The 25000-nt window shown below is 43.5% G+C and overlaps 5 protein-coding genes across 12 annotated transcripts in view; 4 read left to right on the top strand and 1 right to left on the bottom strand.

Annotated features, from left to right (window-relative positions):
* coro2a (coronin, actin binding protein, 2A) overlaps nucleotides 1-1795 on the top strand; it is a 30830-nt gene extending 29035 nt beyond the window's left edge. For all 3 annotated transcript variants that reach the window (XM_010888372.5, XM_020043966.3, XM_013140676.4), the window contains one exon: nucleotides 1-1795. This exon is cut by the window's left edge and continues 708 nt beyond it. The gene's annotated coding sequence lies outside the window, so the exon portion shown is untranslated.
* A 1893-nt stretch (nucleotides 1796-3688) lies between these two features.
* Nucleotides 3689-8531, bottom strand: anp32b (acidic (leucine-rich) nuclear phosphoprotein 32 family, member B). Of its 2 annotated transcripts, none has more exons than XM_029118044.2 (7): nucleotides 8259-8531; nucleotides 5818-5967; nucleotides 5439-5561; nucleotides 4986-5172; nucleotides 4635-4756; nucleotides 4457-4523; nucleotides 3689-4331 (listed from the first exon to the last, which is right to left on the bottom strand). In XM_029118044.2, exons 1-7 carry the CDS (start codon nucleotides 8310-8312, stop codon nucleotides 4249-4251), a joined length of 786 nt encoding a protein of 261 aa, XP_028973877.1. In that variant the 5' UTR covers nucleotides 8313-8531; the 3' UTR covers nucleotides 3689-4248. The 2 variants fall into 2 exon arrangements, with proteins under 2 accessions (XP_028973877.1, XP_010886676.1); XM_010888374.5 differs by having other exon boundaries at nucleotides 3689-4334; nucleotides 8259-8529.
* A 2967-nt stretch (nucleotides 8532-11498) lies between these two features.
* Nucleotides 11499-14732, top strand: hemgn (hemogen). 4 transcript variants are annotated; one of them, XM_010888378.4, is made up of 4 exons: nucleotides 11499-12157; nucleotides 12923-13001; nucleotides 13556-14181; nucleotides 14322-14732. In XM_010888378.4, the coding sequence occupies exons 1-4, from the start codon at nucleotides 12109-12111 to the stop codon at nucleotides 14435-14437; spliced, it is 870 nt and encodes a 289-aa protein (XP_010886680.2). In that variant the 5' UTR covers nucleotides 11499-12108; the 3' UTR covers nucleotides 14438-14732. The 4 variants fall into 4 exon arrangements, with proteins under 4 accessions (XP_010886680.2, XP_010886679.2, XP_010886682.2 ...); XM_010888377.5 differs by having other exon boundaries at nucleotides 11502-12157; nucleotides 12923-13013; XM_010888380.4 differs by having other exon boundaries at nucleotides 11504-12157; nucleotides 13577-14181.
* On the top strand, nucleotides 14422-20940 carry trmo (tRNA methyltransferase O). 2 transcript variants are annotated; one of them, XM_010888376.4, is made up of 7 exons: nucleotides 14422-14509; nucleotides 15287-15352; nucleotides 15494-15639; nucleotides 16972-17146; nucleotides 18333-18490; nucleotides 19009-19629; nucleotides 19970-20940. In XM_010888376.4, the coding sequence occupies exons 2-7, from the start codon at nucleotides 15327-15329 to the stop codon at nucleotides 20188-20190; spliced, it is 1347 nt and encodes a 448-aa protein (XP_010886678.2). In that variant the 5' UTR covers nucleotides 14422-14509; nucleotides 15287-15326; the 3' UTR covers nucleotides 20191-20940. The 2 variants fall into 2 exon arrangements, with proteins under 2 accessions (XP_010886678.2, XP_010886677.2); XM_010888375.5 differs by lacking the exon at nucleotides 14422-14509 and having other exon boundaries at nucleotides 15091-15352.
* A 1590-nt stretch (nucleotides 20941-22530) lies between these two features.
* The window catches only part of spag5 (sperm associated antigen 5), a 10988-nt gene continuing 8518 nt past the window's right edge, over nucleotides 22531-25000 (top strand). Inside the window, exons 1-4 of the mRNA XM_010888381.5 lie at nucleotides 22531-22826; nucleotides 23158-23227; nucleotides 23336-23461; nucleotides 23552-25000. The exon at nucleotides 23552-25000 is cut by the window's right edge and continues 653 nt beyond it. Coding sequence (XP_010886683.2) covers nucleotides 23189-23227; nucleotides 23336-23461; nucleotides 23552-25000 — 1614 coding nt within the window. The 5' untranslated portion in view covers nucleotides 22531-22826; nucleotides 23158-23188. The remainder of the gene's footprint in view (nucleotides 22827-23157; nucleotides 23228-23335; nucleotides 23462-23551) is intronic.

The following is a 25000-nucleotide window of genomic DNA, read 5'->3' as shown; positions in this document are numbered from 1 at the left end:
CATTTACTTAAGCTGCGTCTTGTTTTAATGACTGGGGAAATGGTAGAAGATTGATCAACTGAAAGAATGTTGCACAACAACTTGCAAATGATTTTACTTGAAGCAGCCAAGGGGATTTGACTTTGTGTTTTAAAACAGCAATTTATTTATTGTATTTGTGGAAAATAAGTAGCCACCCCCCAAACACACACACACAGCCAAAGCCACTGTGTAAGTACAAATCAAAACTGGAAAAGCCATTGTGTAATAGGACTCGACAGGGAACTTAAGTATGTTGTCTGTTAATTTATGTCTGCTTGTCTCTTGAAAACAACAGTGGAATCTGTCGAAGGGAAAACAAGCCAATCAGGCTTTTCTTTTTTATTTCCAGGATGATAACACTGTTTATGAAAAGATGTCCATTGCTTTTTGTGTCACAAGTACTTACTCGGCTTGTTGCTTTGAAATTGTTTGAACTGGATGTTCCTTGTCTAGGACTGGGGTTGGACCTACTGTAGGTCTCTGCTCCATGTTCAACAGAGACCTGTCTAAAGATAGAAAATGGAGCCCAACTTTCCCCTGTATTTGTCATGCAAATATGGACATTTTACACAGGACCCGTGGCAAACAATTCTGATGACATGCTTCAATATCACTGTGAGACGCGTCCATGATCTATTCTGCATTCACGAGCCAAAGTGGCGCAACACCCAGGGATTAGGATGGCATTTGAAGGTACCCACGTTGCCTCACAGGCCACGAACAAAGATCAGCGCCGGGGGGGAGGCAAACGCCGTCGGCACCGATAGTACACACCGCTGAAGAATACATGTAACCACTTATGCTTGGGTACTATTGCACATCACAGGACAGAGCTCCTACGCCAGGAGATCGGTCTCAGGGTCATTGGTTTGGTTGTAGGCTACTGAATGTACTCCAGGAGCACTGGGCCAGGAATCGAACGTTGCTAAATTGAGAGTTGTGGGGGAGGGGGTTGGTCGCCCATACGGTTGGAAATGGAACATACCTGGGCCGTAGTGGAAATGCTTTTCAAGGTACCTCAGTCACCAGGGGCTTTTCTTTAACAGCGCCCCGATTGAACGGCGCCACCGCGAACGGGCGAGCCACCTCAGAAACCAACACGCCGACATCTTCGTTGTCCCCGCTGAGTGCGCGCACGTGTAGTCTGTCGCGTTCAACTAGCTTGGCACGCGCTCATCAGTAATACGTGTCCACTGCCAGCCACGGTAGCAAAATACCTGCCAGTTTTATCCTTCCACTTTTACTGTGGTGCTATTCTTACACATAGGCCTGTTTCTTGCATTATATTAACTTCAATGGCTACTGTAGGCGGAGGAGGGGGGGGGTTCATTAGAAATTGTGTTTAAGACCAAATGAGACTAATCCATTCCATTGACTTGATGGTATTATACTGAAAATCTTTGTAATTTTACTAAAGCAATATTTTAGCAGTAGAAAGCAGCCGTTTAGGTGGGAACGTACACTACGATCAGAAGCATTGCTTTGCTAGACTGAAACATTCTGGTCTGCATAAATGGATGGATGATTGGGGTCGTTAGGGTTTTTTTGTTGATACCTGAGTCTATCTGTGCCTAAGATTGAAGCTGCAACTATTTTCTATTTTTTAAATCGGTGTTGTAAATTACTGTCCACACAGCTCACAGTGAAATGCAAACAAATATATAAAATGTTTCACATTTTGTTCCTGTTATGTTTAAAATATAGTCTTTTCTTTTAAATGTCAAGAAATACACCTGGCATAGAGAATAAACAGAGGTTTAAAAAAACTAAAAAAACATGAGTAATATGTCTTGGTCAATTCATGCCTTTCTATTTGTTAGCAAATTCAATCATGTTTTTCCTTCACCGTTCATAATTAACTCTGTCAGATAGACATAATGGATGTTTAATCAACTGCTTATTACTGACCTGTGAAATGAATCATTTCGTGTCACACATTTGATGATTGACCCGAAAGGCCTTAGGATTGAATGCCAGCCGCTTGAAATGCAGACTGTAGATACAGTCTGAGGAATACCACTGTAGAAGAATTAGATATTTGTTCAGTTTAACATGGTCTCCTTCTGTCTGACAAGGAGTCACACACACACACACACACACACACAGAGAGAGAGACGTGTAGGCAGCCAGTCCCTGGGAGACCTCCACTTTAACTTTGTTAGCTCTGGGGTTGAACCAGCAACCCAGTGTTTAGCGGGTGCGTTCCTTGCACAATAGCCAATACTTCACATTCTTTATACTTTGGACATTGTCATGTACATGTAAGCACAAGGGAAATGATTTGAAAACAACTTCATAAATGGAAGGCAAGTCCTTATCTACAGACACCAACTCCTTCACATTTACTGAACTTCTGTCTGTGATTTTGACATCAGCCTTGATGAAAATGTCCATTAAAGCACGGGCAAAAAGGCTTGAATTAGTTAACCTCCTGGTTCCACAGAAACATTGGAACTACTAGTGCTTCTCTTTGTATTTTGGACTTCAATGTCCAGTAAAACACAAGATTTAAACCACAGCCACTTACAGGGAAGGCAAAGACTTAGAGGTCATTTTTAATCTTTGCCTGTTGAAGGGCAAAACCCCAAGTAGAAATAAAGAAGTACACAGAAGTGTTAAATAATAATGTTTTTTTCTTTTTTGATTCGACTACAAATTTAAAGTAGTTTGATGGGGATCAATGAGGTGATTGACAAGAAATCATGAAGTCCTAAAAAACCTCTGGAACTTCACCAGTAAATTAAATGGAAATAGGGTTTTTACCCATGAACTAAATATGTTTGCACAGGACATTTCTCTGCAATTTAAGTATATGTTCTGAACATTGAAGAATAAGGTTGAATTAAATCCATAGCCTCTTGTATGAAAGCCAGACTTATAGGCCATGATTCAATGTGATTCTAGGTTATCAACTAGCCTTACAGAGGAATTGTTCAGGTGAATCGGTTGTCTCCCGTGTTTACTGTGAATGCGATGTCTGCGAAACAGCGAAACAAAAGGCTGTATTTTCAACAACCCATGATGCATGTAAATCCTGGCCAAAACCTGTCAGTCATTCAAAACTCAACTTATTTTATATCCAAGCGAGAGATGTGGAAAGAGGGACGATTAAAACAACCTTTCCGATATAAGGCCGAAATTAAAACCCAAACAGCCGTTCCAAATTCAACACTTCATTGTATAATGTAGTATTTCTATAAACTAGAAATTATGAGAAGACTTGAACCCACTACCTCAATGTTACAAGCCACTGTGCCATTCACATTCAACCTACTTGCCATGGTGGTTTTAATATTGACAATGGTCAAAGCAAAGAATAAAAGCAAAAAGATTCAAACCAATAACCTCTTTGGCAACTGCAAGTCAAACATACAGTACAAAGTGCAAATCAAACTGCAGCTCCGGAGTTGAAGTGGATAACAGCTTCCTAGCGTTGTCCTATAAAAATCCCTCCAATTTAAGCTCTAATGTCATCTTATAGAGGCTTTGAATGATGAGTTTTGATGCATGTTTTGTGCATCTTATATTACAGAAAGATGGAGGTTCCAGTCCAACCAAGGCAACCGGTTGCACTCGGGTTGAGACAGACGTGCACTTCACCCATCAGATTCTTTGAACCGATCAACATCAGATGTGACACGAGGAAAAAGCACAGCAGGAGGAGAGCGAAGCGCAAAATGTTAACATTTTATTTACAAAGTTGTTTTTTTTCATCTTCATACAGAAAGTAAAAATGTAGCTACAACCTTGATTTGTGCAGCAGGCGGCCACACTGAAAATCATAGCTCGCTTGTCGCACAGTTGCTATAGCAATAATTTTATTGGGAGGGAAACAAGGAACGGAAAATAAAAAATAAAACAACGATAAAAAGAGGGGGAAAGAAATAATATACCCAACAACAAAAAATTATAAATTCATCCAACAAAATATTAAAAGCACAGACCCAAAACTAGATACCAGTCCCAAAGTCCTCACGCGGGTATACATAAAGGGGGGAGTTGACGGTGAAATCGTGGAATGCCGAGTGTCGCGCTGCTTGAGAACCTTGGAAGTTGCTCCATGGAGCGCAGGCAGCTCTACTCGCACCACCCACCCGGTACAGTCTTGCCCCACATGGGACTCAGAGCTGGGGGAGAGACATGGAGTAGGCGGGGTGTGGGTGGGTGTCAGGCTGGAGGCTGAGAGGGAAGGGCTTGGTAACTCGAAAGGCTCTCGTAACGTCGCTCTTAATCGTCGTCCTCGTCGTCGTCCTCCTCGTCGTCTTCGTCGTCCGGCTCTCGCTTTCTCTTCTCACCTTTGACAGCCTCGACTTCTGGGTGGGGTGGGGGGCAGATGGGGAGGTGTTATTCTCTTAATTAACCAATGAATATGTTTACCGTTTGACCACCAGAATTTGGAAAGAGCTTGGGGGGAAAATGGACGAGAATTATGTACCATCTTCATCGTCGTCCTCGTCATCGTCCTCATCGTCAACTTCGCCATCGATACCCAGGTCTTCCTCCTGTAGGTAATGAAAAAACAAGTCAGTCTCCACAGACATTGCTACTTACAAGGATGTCCCCCATCAGCGTTTAAACTAGTAGGTATTCAATTATTAAGAGAAGGGCAGCACCTCTTCGTCTCCGCTGACCTCGTCTTCCTCCTCCCCTTCAACTCCCTCCTCTTCCTCATCGTCGTCATCCTCCTCGTCAAAGTCTTCCTCCTCTCCGTCCTCGTCCTCTTCCTCCTCTCCTTCTACAAAGAAATAAATTAATTTCAAAACATTAAAGTCAATTTTTTTTTTTAACTACCTCACAAAACAATACAAGTGCCTTTTAGTGACAGTTATGTGGCCATTCATTCTTACATTGCCCGGGAATCAAACTCAGTACACTAGTGCAACGACCTGAGCCACAAAGAAACCTGAGCTGCGTAAAACAATTTAAACAAATAAAAAACAACCCCCAACCGGAGCTCTGCTCACCCTCATCGTCGTCATCGTCCACTCCATCCACCTCTCCGTCCGAGTCGGACGCCTCCCGGTCCTCCAGGTCATAGCCGTCCAGGTAGGTGAGCTGAGGGAGCAGCTTGAACACACTCTCCCTGTAGTCGTTCAGGTTGGTCACCTCGCAGTTGAACAAGTCCAGGGACTTAAGGTTTTCCAGCTTTTTCTGTGGGACAAGACGAGCATTAGGGGTTAAATTAAGCTGTTAGGGGTTAATTAACACAGTCCGTATAAACCTCAAATTAGATTAATAGCACACCTTTCGGGTGAGAGCCCTCATAGGGAAACTAAACAAGAGGCGCTAAACAAATCAGACCGCCAAATGTGTATGTTTAAGCTGTATATGGGGACGGATTGTCAGTTGAACCACAGTCCAAAGCAATGAGATCGGGTCGCGGACGCGGGGGTTCAGTTCGGTTCTCCTGTACCTACCAAAGGTTCCAACGTGCTGATGTCTTTCAGTTTGTTGCCACTTAGATTTAGATGTGTGAGGTTGGGGAGTTTCTCAGCTAGCACGTCAAGGCCACCAGAGATTCTGTTGTCACTGAGTTCCAACTGCAACATAATAAAAGGTATAGGTCACTTCTGTTTATGAAAGAAAAAAAATCTACCAAGATACAGTCTATTGTAAAAACAAGGCTTACCAAGGCACATTCCTACCATAGTCCACTAGATCTGGTTTAGGCTCTTGACAGCAGTGTAACATAGGGTGTTACTTGAGACACAATTTCTCTTTCTAGTAGTCAACATGAATGTCACTTATTGTACATGTGTAAGCGTGCGTGAAAGGAGAAATAAAGCTAAATGTTACCTTTTTGAGTTTCCCAAGTTTGGGAAGGTTCGAGACTGAGATTAAGCAAACATTAATCAAACTGAGAAATTCCAGATTGATGAATTCTGCTGTGAGACCTTCTATTTTTCCTTCATTTGATCTGCAGTTGTCCAGGACAAGTTCTCTTACCTAGAATAAAAACGACAAAATGTGTAAACTGCTATCCATGTAATTATAAGAATACAGAATGTGTTTCTATGTACGTGTGCAATCTTTACAGCTGCGCTACAAACACAAGAAAAACATTTTATACTCCACGCATTTCAATTATTGTAATTCGGATGGAAAAGCTTTGACTAGAACAATATTCCTGTTTAGAATGTTCACATTGCTGCATCGATGCTTTGTCATGGAAGCAAAGAAGAAATAACAAACCACAACTTCATGATCAATATACAAAATATGGACCTCAGTGGTGTTATTTCATTGGCGTTCTCTTTTATTTCTGAGTCTCCAATACAACATAAATCGTTTATACAGCAGAGTTCATGTTTAATAACAGCCGGGCACATTCGTTGCGCAATCAAAAGCACGATGAAAAAAGGTTAAAAGAAACTTTAAAGCTAAACGTTACACATCATGATTTGCACACTGTAAAGTCAAACATTGAGAAAGCTATTGATCCGTCAATAAAAAGTATTAGGTTGCATAATGTTTTTGTCGAGTTGAAACAGCTGCCACGAGGAAGAACCACACAATACAGTTCTACCTTCCCTTGGTCTGCTGATGCAGTCACTAATGACAAATGCAATGATTTTTGTTAGCAAGCTCGCTACAGGCTAGCCATTGCCCTTTTAAGAGCTGCCGTGCAGCTGAGGAGCTGCAAAAGAAGCCCGACTGCCCGCCATTATCTACCCTACAGCAACGTGAACGATGGCGAATATACTGTAAAGATACCATTTTTATTTTCAAAACTAATTTACTGGGGAAACGGATTGCCTAGACGTCGAGCGAATGAACAATAGCACCGTTTGTTACGTTATATCAGCGTTTTCAGTAACAACGTCGAAGGAAATATTCAAAACGGAAATTAGTAAGACAAAGATGGAGAGAGTTCCTTTCTCCAGAGCTTCAAAGACGGCAGAATGACAACATGGCGATTCCTGAGATACAGTATGCAGAGTTCTCTAAAGTCTTCGAAGAGGGATGACTGTTTACATGCAGTAATCACGTAAAAATATCCCTTAAAATTAACTTTCAATGTAGAATACTTTTATTCACGTTTGCATGAAATACAGAGAGCGTCGAACGTCGAGTTTTTGCAACCCACGCACCGAACGCCTTTTGCTTGGTCTCGTGTCATTCGGGCTGGCACCAGCCGGTGACATATGTATTTCGGAAAGTCTGTAGGCTTAAAGATATTGCAAATTGTAATCATAACATACAAAATGTCGAAACTGAGCTTGGAGCTTATTGGGCAGATTCCATAAGTGAATGTTTGTCTCTTTCGGTGTAGTTGCGGAGAATAATATGGCGGGAACCAACCATTCGCCGGGTGCATGAATGATTCAAACTCGCAACACTATCAAAAATCAGCGTTAACTCGCGGAAAATAAGTGTATAACTCTCAAATAGAACAATGTAACGTTTGACGGGATGTGAAGCTGGCGAGTAGATGAGCGGCGACATTGTAGCTTGCTATGGCTTCAATAACTTCATTCGACTTAGTAAGGTTGCAATACAAAAACAATGTTACATTATGGATAACTAGCAAAGAGGGAAAGAATCGTATTTGTTGTAGCCTACAATATGTTGATGACTCGTGGGAACTAATGGCTATTTTTTTTTGTTTTCGTAGCAAGAGAGGTTAATGTCCGTACCCATTCGGGGGAAAATATCGAAAAGACTCCACCCGTGATATCAATTATGGTATCAGAAAACTATAACGAGACATGCTGTAAACACTACTTGGTAAATTGTTGGATTTAAGTGCATTGTAATAAAGGGCGCCCCATTTTAGCATGTATGCTAGCAACAAACATGGCTACCCAGGTCTAGCTATATTAAATAAAGCATTCTGTCTGTCTAACGCATCGTGGAAAGCAGACCACCTACAACAACGATGTAGAAGTTAACAAATAATTAAGACACTACATTGCAATCGAACCGTGTCTGTTCAATATCGTCCAGGAGGCTGCGAAACGGTTAAAACACTGCAATAATGCCAGCAAGCAAAATAATCGGCTTTTGAAAGTAACGATTGAATATAGCTTTTCTTGTCTTGTTGCCTCTTCACGCCCCAACGGGGACAGTATAATGTTTATGTTGTTACTATAAAGTATTTCCCCCCATTAATAAATGAAAAACATTAAGCCCATGTGGTCACCATTAGCCACACAGGTCACTTGGAAAGCAAAAAAGTAGCAAGCTAGCAAGGCTAGCGAGAAAACTAAAGGTTTGGTTTAAAAGGCACGACTTACATCAGATGGTGTCCTGTTTCTTAGCTCCAAGTGGATCCTCTTTTTCATATCCATCTCGCCCTACGAAAGTTCAACTTTTCTCTCTTGGGTGTCGGTGGAATTTCTATTCAGTCCAAAGGCAGAGAGATGCCCTAATGGAGGGAGAATATGGGACTGTATAATGAACTGAGCCAAACGCCAAGTTACTCGGAGAGAGAAACCATGGAGGGAAACGGGACTGAAACAAAATATATTCTCAATAGCGCCATCTCTGGTCCGAAATCCCCACTACCGTTAAACCACTAAGCAGGCAATGCAGTCACAAAACATGACGCTGTCATGAACCAGAACAGTGGTGCAATTTATATTTCTGTAAAGAAAGTGATTCATTATGTAAAATGATAGATTTCAACGAAACTGATTTCCAGTCTGTATTTCATTATTTTGATGTAGAAACATCCGCTTTTAATGAGCGTTATTTGATGCATAGACTCTTCAATATGGCCTGTTTCATAAATGACACAATAAGAACCACACAATTTCACACAAGAAACCTGGACAATTGTTACCTTTTCAAAAACAAACTGCTGCGAGGTGTGAACGCTCCTCATATGTGCCATCTTCAGATTTCCCCAGTGGCAATTATAAACCACCTACAAGGCCTTATTTTGAAATAAAAATATACCTGTTGACAATTATTCACGCTTAGCATTGGTATATTTAATTGTAACCAAAAAACGAACTGTAGTTAATGTACATTAAATATGATCAATAAACCTGACACCCTGTTTGTTTGCTTTGTGCACACCTATTCTCTTCCTATTGTAACCTCCCCAAGCAATGTAATGACGCATAATAATCTCAGAATTTTCCCCTTTTTGCCTCAGCTGGTAGAGGGAGTTTATTTGGTTTTCAGTGAAGAGCGCATTGTGTATTCACACGCTGAGGTAGTACTTCCCTCTTATACTTCCTGCACAGAGACCCGAGATCCCCGAAGCAGAAGAACACGGCAGTGTGCCTGTCCCAGTGCCACCGAAATGTACGCTTTGTCTGTGTTGCAACCTGAAGCACACCTTATCGCAATTATGAACCAGCGGCAAAATACTTACTGACAATGTCCATTCATCGTCGAGCCAAAGTTTTAGTTTTTGCATCTTGCATTATGCAAGTCAGATCACCATGTATGGCCTGTTCAAAACTACTGGTGGAACTTGTTTTATTTTTCAGTATTTATTTGCGTGGTGGTAAAATCTTAATCACAGCCATCGCAGTATATTATTAAAAAAAAACGTACGTTTTATATTGTGGACACGATTGTAATCGGCGTAGAATAAGTGTAGTGAAAAACAAAACACTATAGACACTTATTTGCATTACTGTACAGTTTATACTCTTCAGTGCTACTTTGAAAATGTTTTTCGGTAATATAAATTATTTGCCAGGAGAGGGCACTGCAATGTCTTTTTGTACACAAACTCCTGATGCTAGCTTGCAATATGTTGAGGGTATTGTTGACTTCCTCCCCAACTGTATGTGAGCATCAATTTGATTGTCTCTTGCTTAGGAAACAGGGGCGTGCTTTATTGTGTCAATTCTTTTGTATTGGATCTATAGATAAGTTCATTTTATATATTTTTCTATGTAGTTTTTGCTGTCTGTAATTGTTAATTTCCAATTGAATTTTTATTTTGCCAGTTACTATTGCTTCGCAAATTTCTCTGCATGGCATTGAGATGGAGATATTGAAGAGTTTCATTGCAGGATCTGTGTGTCTAGTTCCACATTGTATTCCTCTGTCCCCCAAATGATTATCTTGTCTACTTTATGTAAAATTATTGTCTATCCAAGGCTGACAGAAGAGATACAATTTCTTCACATGGCCCATTCCATTGTCAGAAACTAAAATATAACAGTATTTCAGCTGAACCAGGCTAAAGTACAGTGTCAGCGGTCATGTTTAGGCTCAAAGCATCTTGAGCCCCCCCTTAGAGCTGTGCCTGGTTGAGGACTGATAGGCAGCTGAGTGGTGTGTGTTCCATTTGTTAAGCAGCTACTCACACTAGGGGCTGGATATAGCAAGCTGAGGCCTCAATGTGCCAGGAGGAGATTGAGAACACACCCTAAAAATTAGCAGCTCCCCTGTGATAAGATGGCTATGCCTCCTCTCTCTACTGAAGTAGACCTAGATACGTACAGGGAGGGAGGGAGGGTGTTTCTTTTTATTTTTTTTGCCGCCTGATTCAAGTTTTTACCAAACTTTCTGACCAAACCTTTTTTTTTCCTGAAAAACAATAAACACAACAACTGTATAGTTATGTATTTTTTCAGTGTATAGAGAACTCAGTGAGTCGGTTGGTATATGTTATGTTAACAGTACAACTTATTGGTGCAGCAAATCGGGTATGTAAAGTGTATCATTCCCTGGTAGTAACTGTCTTAAAGATGAGATCATATACCACAGGTATGACCAGTAACTTTTATCTGTTCAAATTGTGTTGGTAACTGTTTATAATAGCAACAAGGCACCTTGGGTTTATGGTGTTTTGCCAATATTCCGTGGTGTAGGGCAGTATCATGGCAATCCTTGATGTGTCCTGCCCTAAAAAAACAGCTCTTAGCCATGATACATTGGCAAATGTCTTGGCATATGCCACGGTCAAAAGCTTCTCTTAGGCACAGCCCATCACGGCCTGGCAGCATATCACAAACCCCTGAGATGCCTTATTGCGTTTATAAATCGGTCACCTACCCAAAAAGCAGTAAAACATAACTGGATGTCCTATCAATGGCACACTGGGTGGATTGAATCCTGAATGCGGATTGGCTGATAGCTGTGGTATGTGAGAGGACACATACCAAAGGTATAAGATTAAATCAGTTTTTACTGCTCTAATTGCATCAGTGACTGTGGTATAAAAAGAATAATGCATCTCGGCAGTTTGTGAGATAATGCCAATAAGCCACACCCCCTAATGCATTACTTCTTATGTAAACCATGGATATGACATCACATTCATTGTTACTGTTCTTATTGCGTTGGTAACCAGTTCATGAGAACAATAAAGCACCTCAGGGGTTTGTGGTGTCTTGCCAACAGACAACACACCCTTCACGGCCTACTGGGTGCTTGCAATTAATATAAAAGAGAATTTTCGTTTTTCAGTTTCAATGCAAAATACTCTGGAAAAAGAAACACGCGGAGAGCCAGAGAGAGGCACATGCGCGGTAGACAAGCGCTTGTTGGGCCCATTTTCTGGGTGCATGATGAAACACGTGGAACATTTAGGAATGTGTGTGTGTGTGTGTGTGTGCGCGCGCGCGCTGTTCCCTTCCAAATGGTTTCAAAGTCTCTGCCAGTGTTAATTCAGCCTTTCTACCTACAGAATCTTTGAGTCCATCTGTGCTTTGTTTCATCTTGTCCAACCCTACTGTGCTTAGCCATGTATTAATGACCGTTCATTGTCAGAAACCGTCTGAATTTTGTTATTCTCACTGTTAGGCACCATTGATACACTAAGCACCTGTTCTTTAATCCTGCTACTAGCTATTTTCAGACAAACACATCTGTATGGCTAACCACATGTGAAATGTCTCTGTTTCTGTTTGTCACACACACACACACACACACATCTGAGAGAGCAACATGGCCTGCTTTTTTATGCATGCGCAACTATTGTGCCAACTCCTCCACCTTTACAAATATGATAAGAGCGAGAGACGCAACACTCCCCAAGAAGCATGGTAATGGTTAACCAGATCGTTCTTTTTTGGGGGGCGGGATTTGCAAACAGACGCAACTTTTGATCAATGTTTTTTTCCCTTCTCTGCTTGCCCTCGTCAATAAGTTAAATTAATTTGAACCGAAGGCAAAATGGAGGGAATGCCAGCTACGGCGAAACCAGGGTTTGACGACGACCAAGGTAAATTACCCATGAACATTTTCTCTGTCATGTGTTTTAAAGTAAAATGAAACATCAGGTTATTTCTCAGATAGGTCATTGTGAATTTTTTTCTCTAAATGGTAGCTGTATTTGTTCAAACAGAAGCGTGTCCTACTGGTCTTGTATTTGTCACCCTAAGCACCGTTCATGCATATTATTCCTATTACTGCAAACTGGGTCAAAAAGGACTTACGGATGGTTTGATCTATGCAAGCAGATGCAGATGGCAGTTTAATAGGAGCATGTATTTTAAAGACACTTCAACTGTATATTGCAGGGGAAAAAACTGCACAAATTGCTTGAGCATGGAAGCTCTGTTTCTATAGTATTAACCAGTTATTAAAGTATAAAGAACCCAGGGACAAAATCATCAAAAAACAAAATGCAAAAGGATTTTTTTTGTTGATTAAACAACATGGGTTTACGGCAACATTTTGCAAAATGTGTGTTATACCTCCTGTGTTAACTATTGAAACAGCAGAAGTGAAGTGTCCTCTGGATCACTGATGGCTGACTGACTGACTGAATGACTGACTGGCTGACTGACTGGCTGACTGAATGACTGACTGACTGAATGACTGACTGGCTGACTGACTGGCTGACTGAATGACTGACTGGCTGAATGACTGACTGGCTGAATGACTGACTGGCTGAATGACTGACTGACTGACTGACTGAATGACTGACTGGCTGACTGACTGACTGAATGACTGAATGACTGACTGGCTGTGGTTGATGTTACAGATGGAATCCGGCGGAGGCTGAGGGACAGGGACCTTCTAAAGAGAAGGAAGGCTGAGGCGGAGGAGAAGGCAACTACCCAGTGGGTTTATGGGTAAATTTTGAATGGCATTAAGACGTGCAGAACTAGTGATGTAAGCTTTTTACCTGACAAACACTTAAAGAGTGTGGAATGTCCTGAGATTTGGGCCTCTAAGAACAGCCAACAATTGTTGGACAAGAAAAGGAGTGAGATATCTGGGCTTCAATATGGTATGGCTGCCCAGCCCTGTGTCCTTATTTGCCTAGTTTTGAAGTTCTGCTGGAAAGCCACTTAATACAAAATCATGTTCAAAATGAAAAATCAGAAAACCTTAATAGAGGTGTGGCACATTCCTAAATAAACAAAGTTATGTAGTATGAACTGTACAATATTTCCAATTATCATAGAAGCTATTTGGCTATTATCAGCCTAGCAACTCATAAAATCTAATATGGCAAATACAAAGGTTTCTTTAGTGTTCTGTTGGCACCACACATTTAGGTATGGGACTTTGGACTGTCAACAAGGAATGAATAAGTATCACGGAGCGTATCAACGCTGTCGAGTGTAAACATTCCAACTGAGAAGAAGAGTACAACAATGACCAGCGATAGCCTTTCTGTTCATGTCGCCAGGGCGGAGAGCAAGAAGAAGAGAGCGAAAGTCGAGGAGAAGAGCACCTCAGGGAGGAGAGGAAGGCCTAGGAAGACCAATCAAACACCGGAGCTCTCAGCTCCACAAGAGGAGCTGGGACAGGGGGGTGCCGTTACAGAGGAGGTGCCAAAACCAGCCGAGTCCATCCTTGTCCCTACCTTGCTCTCGCCACCCTCTTTCCCAGCAGTGGACAATACTCTGCCCGCGTATGTCCCTCTTGTCCCCGCCACCATTCCCATCCCGTCCCCTGCTCCTGATGTCACCCCTGCACCCGTCCTTGCGTCAGGCCCACTTTCTACCCCTGCAGCCGGTCCGGTCTCTAGGCCTGACGCAGGTCCGGTCTCTAGCCCTGCAACAGGTCCAGTCTCTAGCCCTGACGCAGGTCCGGTCTCTAGCCCTGCAGCAGGTCCGGTCTCTAGCCCTGACGCAGGCCCTGTTTCTGCCTCTGCACTAGCCCCGTTGGAGACCCTGTACACAGACAGTGTCCAGGGCAGTGACCCCAAGGACTGGGTGCTGATTGAGGACTTGGGTCCGGATGAAGAGGAAGATGTGCTTCCATTTCGAGACAACTTGGAAACTGAACAAGGTACTAATCGCATTGATTACTGAACGCCACTTTGCAGTCGTGCACTTTATTCCTGGACGTTATCTCGATGTGATGGTATAAGTCAGTGGTAATATGGCCTTGTTATTCCAGGCATTAACCCAACCTTCTTTCCGTCGTAGGTTCAAACGAGGAACGAGCTGACAATGTGCCTGAACAAAGTCGAGTGTACTCCACGTTTTCTGTGTTGTCCACTGGTGCTCCTTCACAAGATTCTCTCTCAGGAAACATCTTCTAAAGTCCACTGAGATCTGGCCTCTAATCTATCAACATTTGGATTTAGAGGCCATTTACTGGTTAACTCATCTTGGTAATGACAGAGCAAAATATAAAGTATGGATGCTTAATGTGTCGCAGTGCTTATGCAATGAAATGCATGAAGGCAAGCTTTAAACCTACCCATGTATTTATTTATATTGCATGAATGGTGTCTGAAATGTTTTGAAAGAATAGAACTATTTGTATTTACAAAACATATTTGTAGAAGCTTAATGTGGCAGCATTTTACATAAATTTGTACAATTTTGGGTTAAGAGCGTTTTCTAATTTTTATCTTTACAAATTTTGTACAAATGGTTTATTTGATATGTGCACTATGATAATAAAAGTGTCTTTGTTGATATGACGATCATTAAAAGAAAAAATTCACACTTGCTCAATATCACCTTCTGCTGTCAATTCACAGTATTGCAACAATGTCGAAGGTCTAAATATCACGTTAAACGTGTTGATCCTTCTTTACCAGATGAAAGACGGTTGCCAAACAATAGGCATACATATTATGTTATACTAGTTTAATCTATAACTACAACAGCTCAAAATGTAGATGTTCTGCTTCAAATTTTAGATACTAACTTGCGCATGCTTGGTAGTCTACAGTCAGTTACCTCTTTCCATTAGTAAGTTGCTGGTTGGCCAGTTTAAAATGACGACACACGTGTGCGGAAACAGTGTTCAGTGATCTCTACTGGCGTGTGTGCGTTTGGTTGGGTTTCGAGTTTCACATATATCTGATATTTGACAAAATTATTAGGATTCGATTTTTTTTCACAACTAATCAGCTTACGATGTCTGCTACTTGCAACAGTGCTGATCATTTCAACAAACTCCAACAACAGATATCTGTCATGCGAAAAGAAATCAAAAACCTCAGGTACGAAATTAATGCATTATACTCAATGCAAACCGATGGCTTTTTGCCAAATCCAGTTAGCCAAGTTATATCTGTATGTATGTCCGTACTGAATACAATGCTGCTTTCCACAATCTGTCAACTGTCGTGTTTCTTTACCAGGCAGTTATTGGACAGTGCTGTTCGTTCACATCGAAAACACATGACATCACTACAGTCTGCTTTGACACACACTGGCCAGGATGCAGCCCCCAAAAGGCAGCCAATACCACAGACAGAAAGAATGACACAGAATTCACTTGAGAAAGGTAACTTGTTAGGCTAAGACATTCTTACGTGTCAGTCTCATGACAAGTTTTGTATTTTTCTATGAACGGACATGGAGTAACGGTACCAGTTGATCAAAGGGCACTTCATTACAAAACAACTAAATACACTGTGTAGTAAAAAGGTATATGTCTATTTTTCACATTGTGTTCAAACAGACCATTTTGTGTCTTGTAGTAGTATATAAGGAGAGTTGAAGAGAAAATGTAAGTCAAAGGGTTTCAATTGTCTGTTGTGCCAGGTAATGAAACAAACAATTGTCATTTGTGGACATGTTACTACACGCCTTCTAAACTGAGCTTAACTACTAGACCTGGTTTGGACAAGCCCTAGCTCATGTTAAATCTCAATAACTTTGGCCCTTACCATCAAAGGGATATGATCAGTACTCAGGTTCTAGAGGTGCATCATGCCATAACACCCTTTATAATAAGAGGGTTTCAAAGCCATTTCCAAAGCTTTGTGGATTCACTGAACGAACACCTACGCAATATTGTCCAAATACAGGAAGTTTGGGACAGCAAGGAATCTCAGGTAAAACCTTTTTAGAGTCCCAAAAGTCTATCTTTAAATCCTCTACAAACTACCAGTAACACTTCAACCATCTGATAACCACAACCTTACCCTAAACCTTTTACTAACCCAAACTTAAGCAAGCCATTGCTTATCAACTTAAAGTCATACTGTCAAAAAACTGTATAGAGCATCTTCAGATGGTCTTAGGAAACATCTTCTAACCCCGTCTCCTCAGAAGTGGCTGTCCTGCCAAAATGTCTCCCCAAGAGGAAGGAGTAAACCTGTCCATGAAGTCCAAAAAAAAACCTAGGCAACATCCAAGCCTCTGTGGGACTCTCTTCCCTTGGATAAGATCAGTGCTAATGACTAAACCACCACAAAAAGACACTTGGCAAAAAGGGGACTAATGGCAGAGTAACAAGGCGGAAACCATTGCTCACTAGGAATAACACAAACGCTTGACTCGCGTTTGCCAGAAAACCATGAGGATTGTCCCCCCGGAGTAGAAAATGCCCTGTGGACCGATGAGTTAAAAGTGGAACCTTCTGGTGACACAACAGTGCCTTAAACACTGCGTTCCACATTAAGAGCCTCCCTTCGGTCAAGTAAGGTGGTGGTAGTCCGTGTCATGGCTTGGGGGTTTGGATGGATTCCTAGCAATCTTTGAAGGAGCAATGAATGCTGCCCTGTGCCACTGAGAAGGAGGGACGTATAACATGTCTCTCTGTCTGAAGTCTGTCTCTTCTGGCACAGTGTTACGTGATGCATGATCAAAATGTGTCCGGTTCTCTTCACAGGGACCATACAGACTGTCCCCATAGGTTACATCAGCTCCTGCTTCTCGGCGAAGAATGGCACCCCCAGACAGCCCACCATCTGTGGGCCATCCAGGGCCACTCTCCAGATCCGGCGGAGTGTCTTCAACAACCCCGAACACTCGCTAATCGGCCTGGAGAACTACTCCCATGTCTGGTGTGTATCAGTGCTGGACTGGGGTTACAACCTGTGAACCTGGCCATTTACAAAGCTGGCGCACCGGCGTTACTTCACTTGGCCCACTCTGGGTTCTAACCAGCTGGCCCCACTCTGGGCTCTAACCAGCTGGCCCCACTCTGGGCTCTAACCAGCTGGCCCCACTCTGGGCTCTAACCAGCTGGCCCCACTCTGGGCTCTAACCAGCTGGCCCCACTCTGGGCTCTAACCTACAGATAACAATGTGAAGTTGCTAGATTTAATCCTCCCAAAATGTTACCTATTGTTATTTTGGTATGGTTGCATGGCGATTTTGACAATAAGTTTGTAGATTTTTGGCCATATCTTGGCCTTAGATAAAGATACAGGCAAGCTACTTCAGCAACTCCTTCAAGACTAGTTTCCAGGTGACATATTCTAAGCAATAGTCTCAACTCCCAAGCTTTCATATTTTACACAGAGGTCAGGGGTCATTCCATAAGGATGAATTGAATGCTTGGTGGGTTAATTTTCAGGATCTATAACTAAAGAATTCCTCCGTAGTATTGTCTGATCTGGTTCCAACCTATAGATATTAGTGTGATGTGGCTGGATTTTATGCTCCCATATAACAAATTTGTATATTTGTTACATTATCTTGGGTATTGAACAGGTTAAAGGTAAGCTGCTTTTTCCATTACTTCCAAATGTTGCCAATTGTTGTTTTTGCAGAATTGCCTGTTTTTTCTAGTCAGGGTTATTTATGGTCATGGCCCTATTGGAATGATAAGACATGGTTCTAACAGCAAAGAAGGTATGTTTTTAAAATATCTATTAACATCAATTTAGTTTTGCGAATTAGGGTTAGGTTAATAGAGTAAATTAGTTTTTGTTTAATTGTATTAGAGATTTCTAGTTTTAATGGTTTGTAGTTTCCAGGGCATCATTACAAATAGACAGGAGAGATATGTTATCTTACAAGGAATAATGTTTGGTCATATGTGTATTTTTTCATATAAAGCTGTAATGGCCCATTGACATGAATGAGAAAAGTCCAGAGTGCAAAGAGGCCCTATAAATATTGAAGTAGCCGAGATGCCCTGTAGGTTGCAGAGATGCCCTGTTTCAGGTAGCCATCTCTCTCTCTCTCGTCCTTAACACATTTGTCATGACCCTTTTGAAGAAATTCCTCTCATTCCATCCCCAGGGTCGTCTTCCTCTTTCATGAGAACGGCCACCTGAGTTATAAGGCCAAGGTGACGCCTCCCAGACTGAACGGCCAGAAGGTTGGCGTGTACTCCACACGTAGCCCCCACCGGCCCAACGCACTGGGCTTGACGCTGGCCAAGTTGGACAAGGTCGCAGGTTAGTTCCAGTTTTCCAAACCAGCCCGACTGGCTTTGCTACCCCAGACCAGTGATAAAGGGTTTGTCCCCAACACGCCCAGAATGTTGCACTGTCAGTTTTCAGGTTGTGCAATAGCGTTCTTGCCTCTGTGATTATGGGTGGAGTAGATTTTTTTTTGTTTGTTGAAAATTATAAATACTGTTTATTCAGTGTCGTAATGTTTAAAAAATAAATAATATATAAACATTTTCATAGATGCTTATCCTTCAGGGAGGTTATTTAGATAATTGTTGACCAAGCTACCAATTACTTCACATCTGAAGTTCAACTCCTTCGGATGCACATGTACCACTACAGTATGGGTTTGAATTCCACCTCTACTTCTCTATCAGCAAAAAGCTCTGTCCTCTATCTTTCAGCACTTTCCTTGGGACACCAGGGATGGTTATAAGGAACGGCAGGGAACATATTTAGTAACCGGCCTGCGGTGGGGATTGGTCTGTTCGATCGAATAATGTTGAATTTCTACCCTGAAGGTGACACACTCCACCTGTCTGAGGTAGACATGATTGCCGGCACCCCTGTCCTGGACATCAAGCCCTTCATCCCTGACTATGACTCACCACTACACAGGCCGAATGTGGACTCCGATAAGAGTGGGCTCCAACCTGAGGGAACTACATGTGCTGAGTGTGTGGGTTCAGACTTTGTAGCCCCTTCTCCGTGTACTGACAACGCCCAGCTGGCCTTGGAGGTTGAGGGAAAGGATGGAGGGCATGGTCAAAGTGCGGACCCCAGGCTATTAAACAGGAAGGAGAAATCCAACGTTCTAAGTCCAGGCGACGCCTCCAGCACTTCTGTGCCTGAAGCCCTGGGCAAAGACTTAAGCACCGTCCTGGAGGAGCTCAGTGCCTTTATCAGCCAGGGAAATGACCACCTCAATCTGGGGAGCTCCTCAAGAGAGTCCCAGGCCTCTGATGGGCGTAAAGCCAAGCCTTTAAAGCAAGAGGAGGATGGTGCGAAGCCTTGCTATGGAGAAGAGGCCTATAGCACCATCGCTGGCTGGATCAGGGAGCCTCCTGTAACCAGTCTAGAGGTGCGTTTCACCCCCCAGGCCGAGAGAGATTTGGGAGTATTCCTTGGTCCAGACAGTGCAGGTGAGCCTAACAGAATTCCTAATGGAGGTTGACTTGAGAACTTTTTTATTGTAAAATATATTGTAAAATATCTGAAATGTGCTTCCTTCCAGCAGAGGGCGCCATTGTGACATGAAAGGCGTCACTTTTGGTTGTTCTTGCAGCGTGTTTAGTATAGATTTTGTAATATATCCTCAACCATCCACCAATGCATAACATACTGAAACTGTACAGTTTTACAGTTTACAGGGATCAGTCATTGCTCCGTGGTGTTCACACTGTCATGTCACGTCATTCAGCCTACGTTAAAATGTTCACCGGCTGCCTTTCCTATGTTTGGACAACCCCTCTGTTCCTCCAGAACCTCCAGGATGTAATCAGCCCCGGTTTAAGTTCCTGCGCGGTCCAAAAGAGGCTGCGTCTGCCATTCAGGGGATCCTGGCCGCTGACCCCAGGTCAGTGTATCGGAGGAGCCGCTGTGTGGACAGGCTGTTCTTCTTCACCTTGGACACGGCGGACATCACCTGCTGGTTCGGACCGGGCTTTGCTGAGGTCCTGCAAGTCAAACCGCTGGCTGTTTGAACTAACCTGGACAGCTGAATGGTTCTGGCTCTATTTTCTTTTTTGAAGATTATTATTTTTAATAATTTTTAATTTTAAGGAAGTTGAATAACTGTATACTCACATGCAATGTTGTAAGCTGTGTTAAGGCCCAAATTCAACTGGATTGATTTTGGATTTCATCCCTCTAAAAATAGATTTGCAAATTAAAATTATTGAACTAAAGAAATGCTGTGTTAAAAACAAACATTTGATGGATTGTTTTTCTTGTGTAAAGATATTGTTGAAATAGTTTGATGTATAGTATGATTGAATCCCTTTCTCTTAATAGTACATTCTTAAAGCATTTATCTCAAGCACTTCTTTCCTGGGAGGAAGACTGTCAGTAGACTGTATTACAGTGTCAGAATGGTAACGGTTAGTCGAGGTGTGTTCACTGCCGTCACTATGGGAGTTAGACTGTTTCACTTGGCTATAATAGATTCCAAAACTATTTCTCAACCTCTAAAGTCTGAGTCATCCAATGTCCAGCACAAAGTATTTTAAAAGCAATGATTTATTTTGCGGCTGGGATCTTAATTGCCTTCTGTGCATTTCCAGGGACACAACAGGCTGAGGGATCTGGCAAAGTCTCATTGTTGGATGTAGTGGAATGTTTCATTGCCTGGCGCAGATTTATTACTAGAACAACTCCCCTTTCCAATAGCAACAGCAAGTCGCTCATTTGAACCACTGAGGTGTGTGTGTGTGTGTGTGTGTGTGTGTGTGTGTGTGTGTGTGTGTGTGTGTGTGTGTGTGTGTGTGTGTGTGTGTGTGTGTGTGTGTGTGTGTGTGTGTGTGTGTGTGTGTGAGAGAGAGAGTTGAAAGCTTGGTGCCACGCTCACGGTCGGCCTATCGTTTAGGGAAGTACAGTTCCGTTAATAAAGAGTTGTGCGTTGTTGAAATAGACAAAAACAGAGAGAAGTTGTACCGCTCCACCTGTCGACTGGAACTGCCTAGGAGCGAATGGATCTGTTGAATCTCCACCAGGCTATTTTAAAGTCCGACTTCAGCCTTGCTAGAAGGCTAATCGAGTCCGGGACCACCGTCAACGGCGGGGACGAGGAGGGGAGGACCCCTTTAATGCTCTGCTGCCTGCATGACGGGGAGACCTGGTCCTTGGGCGTGGCCCGAATGCTCCTGATCCACGGAGGTCGCGTGGGGCTCTGTGACCGCCGCGGCCGAACCTCTCTGATGTATGCTGTCCGTTACGAGCGTCTGGGGTTAGTCGGCTTGTTCCTCCAAGCGCTGGACTACGACCTGAACCACGTCGACGAGCGCGGCCACGTGGCTCTGTGGTACGCAGCCCGGGTGGGTAATGGCCTGATCTATGACCGGGTGCTTAAAGCCATGAAGACCTGTGGGCTGAACGCCGATGCTTCTGCGGCCGCAGTCCCGAGGCTTTGTGGTCACAATAAGCAGGATCAAGCTCTGGTCAAACACCAGAGAGCAGTTGAGCGGAATGGCATTATTTATGCCGCTGACCACAAGGTCACGGGCCACACAAAGCCGCGACCAGGGAATGACCTGCGTCTCTTGTTCCAAAAGGAATTCCCTTACAAGCCCATTCCGGCACACTGCTGGACGAAGAGGGAGAACCTCTACAAAACTGTAAAGCAACCACTGGTAAAACCTGGGACAAAGAAACACTTGTCTCAGCGGCTTAAGCCGTGCGAGGAAGCAAAGACCACCACCTCTACAACTACAGAGGGGAAGGTGGACCTGACGACTCTAACCGAGGCCTTACTGAGGCAGCTGAGCCTTTCCTATCGACCCGGGGCCCAGCCACGGCCTCCTTCCAAAACTCGGCCCTGCAGGAGGAAGCGTCACCTGGGGGCCAGCCCCTCCGCGGACACCCTTCTCCGCGGGCGGTGCAGGAGGGGAAGGAAGATGTCCCTAGACGCCATCAGTGACAGCCTGCTGAAGGAGGAGGCGACCGCCGGGGCTTTCCGTCGCCGCTGCAGCTTGTCAGTGATACCCGTGATCAGACTGAGGGCGGGACTGGCCACTCACAGGTCGAACACCTCAGGGTCAAAGGACACAGGGGAGGGAAGGGTCACTCGTAAAACCCCTGGTTAGGATCCAGGAGCCTGATGAAGTAAAGCTAACGTATTATCTAATTATCTGATGGTTTGTTCATGATGATAGAAGATGGTTGTTTTGATGTGATTTTTTTGATTCAGAATTTGGTATACTCAAGTTTGCTGTGTCAGTATTCAAAAATGGATGTGAATTTTTGAGTGGGACTAACAATGAGGGTTAGATGCAAATGAGACCTGGAATTGCTGTAATCTGCCATTTTATGATAAAATCGATGTCTTAATAAATTTACTGAAGTATGGCCTTAAACTTCCACAGAATTGTGTGAACATTTGAACATGACACAGTTCACCAAACAAACAGTAGGTGGCAGTGAAGGGAAAGAAAAAAATTATTCACGTGAAAGTCGTTGAAGAGTTGACGTGATGACGTTTTCAGTATATAACCAATAGCAGCGAAACTACTCATGTTTTAAATGCAGAACGGGCGGTTGAGGTTTCGTTGTCGTTTGCTTGTTGGCGATTGTTTACTTCATTGAAATAACTGACAAGCTACATTTTTCTTTGCGACACTTGTTGGTAAGTGGCTAGTTTAATATTAACCATATTAAATTACTAAATCAAAATGACTCGTGTACAAGGATTTATTGCCTAATTAAACAATTAACTTTGTTATAGTTACAGGACATCACCTACAGACAGTAGTTACTGTAGCTAGTTGACGTTAGCTAACGTAATGTTAACGTCACTCGGCTAGCAAATTAACGTTCATTTAACATTAGCCAATTATAAAGAGGTCTCCGCTAAAGTGTAAATTATTTTCTACAATGAGCACGTTAACATACGACTACTGCACTTGGCCCCTAACCGAGGTTGGACACTAAACGTCATACTTATACTTTCCAAAAAGCGGTAGCTAGCCAGCTGCGCAACGAATCAAAATGTCAACGAGGAGAGCCCAAGTATTTGTAGAGAACCTGGTAAGATTTAAATTTGTTTCTCACAATTGTGACTGGCTGTATTTAATTAAAGTAAATGTTATTCATGTTGTTTATCAATAACTGGTTGTGTTTGGCTCATGTGCCCAGCCTACAAGATCTGGAGAACGCACCCCCTTGAGGAATGTCCAGAATGAAATAATGCATTGCTCGACCCCATCTTCTAGACGCAAGTCAAGATCAATGTCAGGCAGCAATGCTCTCAAAACACAAAAGGTATAACAAAGCCATGTGATGTGTCCAATTCACATTATGTTTGTGAAATATTAAAACGCACATTCTCACTATCTCCGATTCTCCCAACAGAATGACACTGCCTTCATCTACCCGGACCAATTGCCACATTGCACTCAACCAGCCGTGGCTGTGGGCAAGTCCAGTGCTTCAAAACGCAGTGATAAAGCTCTCCCCGTTCAGGGCGAAGCTGTCCATACAGGAAGTGCACTTGGAGACATCACCATCAAGTCCTTCATATGTGCAGGGGGTGAGGTAGAGCTTTCAGACCCCTCCAGGGTTATAGACGAGACTATTGTCCTACCCAAGGATCAACCTGACATTTTTCCACCCGGCTACAACAATGAAAACACCTGTCTGACAGACAGTATGTCAACCCAGGGCTGTGATGACCATGTGGACCACGCCTATTGTGATTTAAAAAATATTTTGGCTCCAGCTGAAGATGGCTTATCCTTCAGTGGGGCTTTAAACGCTGGTGTCGGCAGTGTTCCCCAGTCTACACACTCAGCCCGCGTAACGGAGGAGTCAGCCGAAGTCAATAGTGCCGACAGTCAACAGGGAGACGCGACGTTTAAATCTTCGTTCTGCATCGAAGTGGAGGTTTCTGAGGCTTCGCGGGTGGATCATGGGACCAACCTTCTTCCAGTGGCTCGGTCTCTGAACAACCATTTGCTGTGCCACAACCGGGAATATCTGAGTGTTATAGGAGATGACCTGGGCGTGGAGTCTAGCAATAACCACGCAGACCTCCCCTGTTTTAACAAGGCAAATGACATGGCCTCAGCTAGTGGAAATCTCCCTTCCTTCAGTGGACCTTCTGGTTTTGGCCTCCAGTGTGGAGCTCTGAAAACCGGAGACGTGGTCCGTGCCAACCAAATGTCAGTGGGCGCTCAAACTGCCTCTGGTGAGCTAGATGTGACATATAAATCCTTTATCTGCACTGGGCTAGAGGTTGAAGTCTCGGAATCTACACGTGTGTCTGAAAAGGTTTTGCTCCTGCCTGATCAGTCGGTAGCCAGCTATATCCCATGTGATGACACTGTCGACCTGAGTGTCACAGAGGACCGGCGCCTGGGTCACGCAGAGCACCCGTATTGTAACGTGGAATGTAAAGGCACCGGTTCAGATGTGGACCCCACTGGTGTAAGTGAGCACTTAGTGGGAAATGCATCTATACAGTCAATGAAAGGCCTGGATGAAGTGGCCTGTCGGCTCTTTCAGTTAAGCCCCAAGCAGGCCTCTCCTCTCAAGGCTGAAGACCGTGTCGTGGCTCCGTCTATCCAGTCGGAGTCTGACAGTGCCAACTGCAACGACTCTGGGGCTTTGGCCAGGAGCTCCTCGCCCGTGGATGACGACGACCCAGTGATTAACTCCGACCCGCGTTCTCCCGACTCCGTGCGGGAGATGATTAGTGGTAGGGACAGCGCCCTGGGTTCAAGCAGTAATGCCTGCGCTCCCGCCGTCGCTGGAGGCCAGGCTGACCCCAAGAACCATTCCGACGTCCTGACCGAGCTCCCG

The sequence above is a fragment of the Esox lucius genome, chromosome 25 (assembly GCF_011004845.1).
Source record: "Esox lucius isolate fEsoLuc1 chromosome 25, fEsoLuc1.pri, whole genome shotgun sequence".
In the NCBI taxonomy this organism is placed as follows: domain Eukaryota; kingdom Metazoa; phylum Chordata; class Actinopteri; order Esociformes; family Esocidae; genus Esox; species Esox lucius.
The sequence above is the reverse complement of the archived record's forward strand: the minus strand, read 5'-3'. Positions and strand labels throughout refer to the sequence as shown.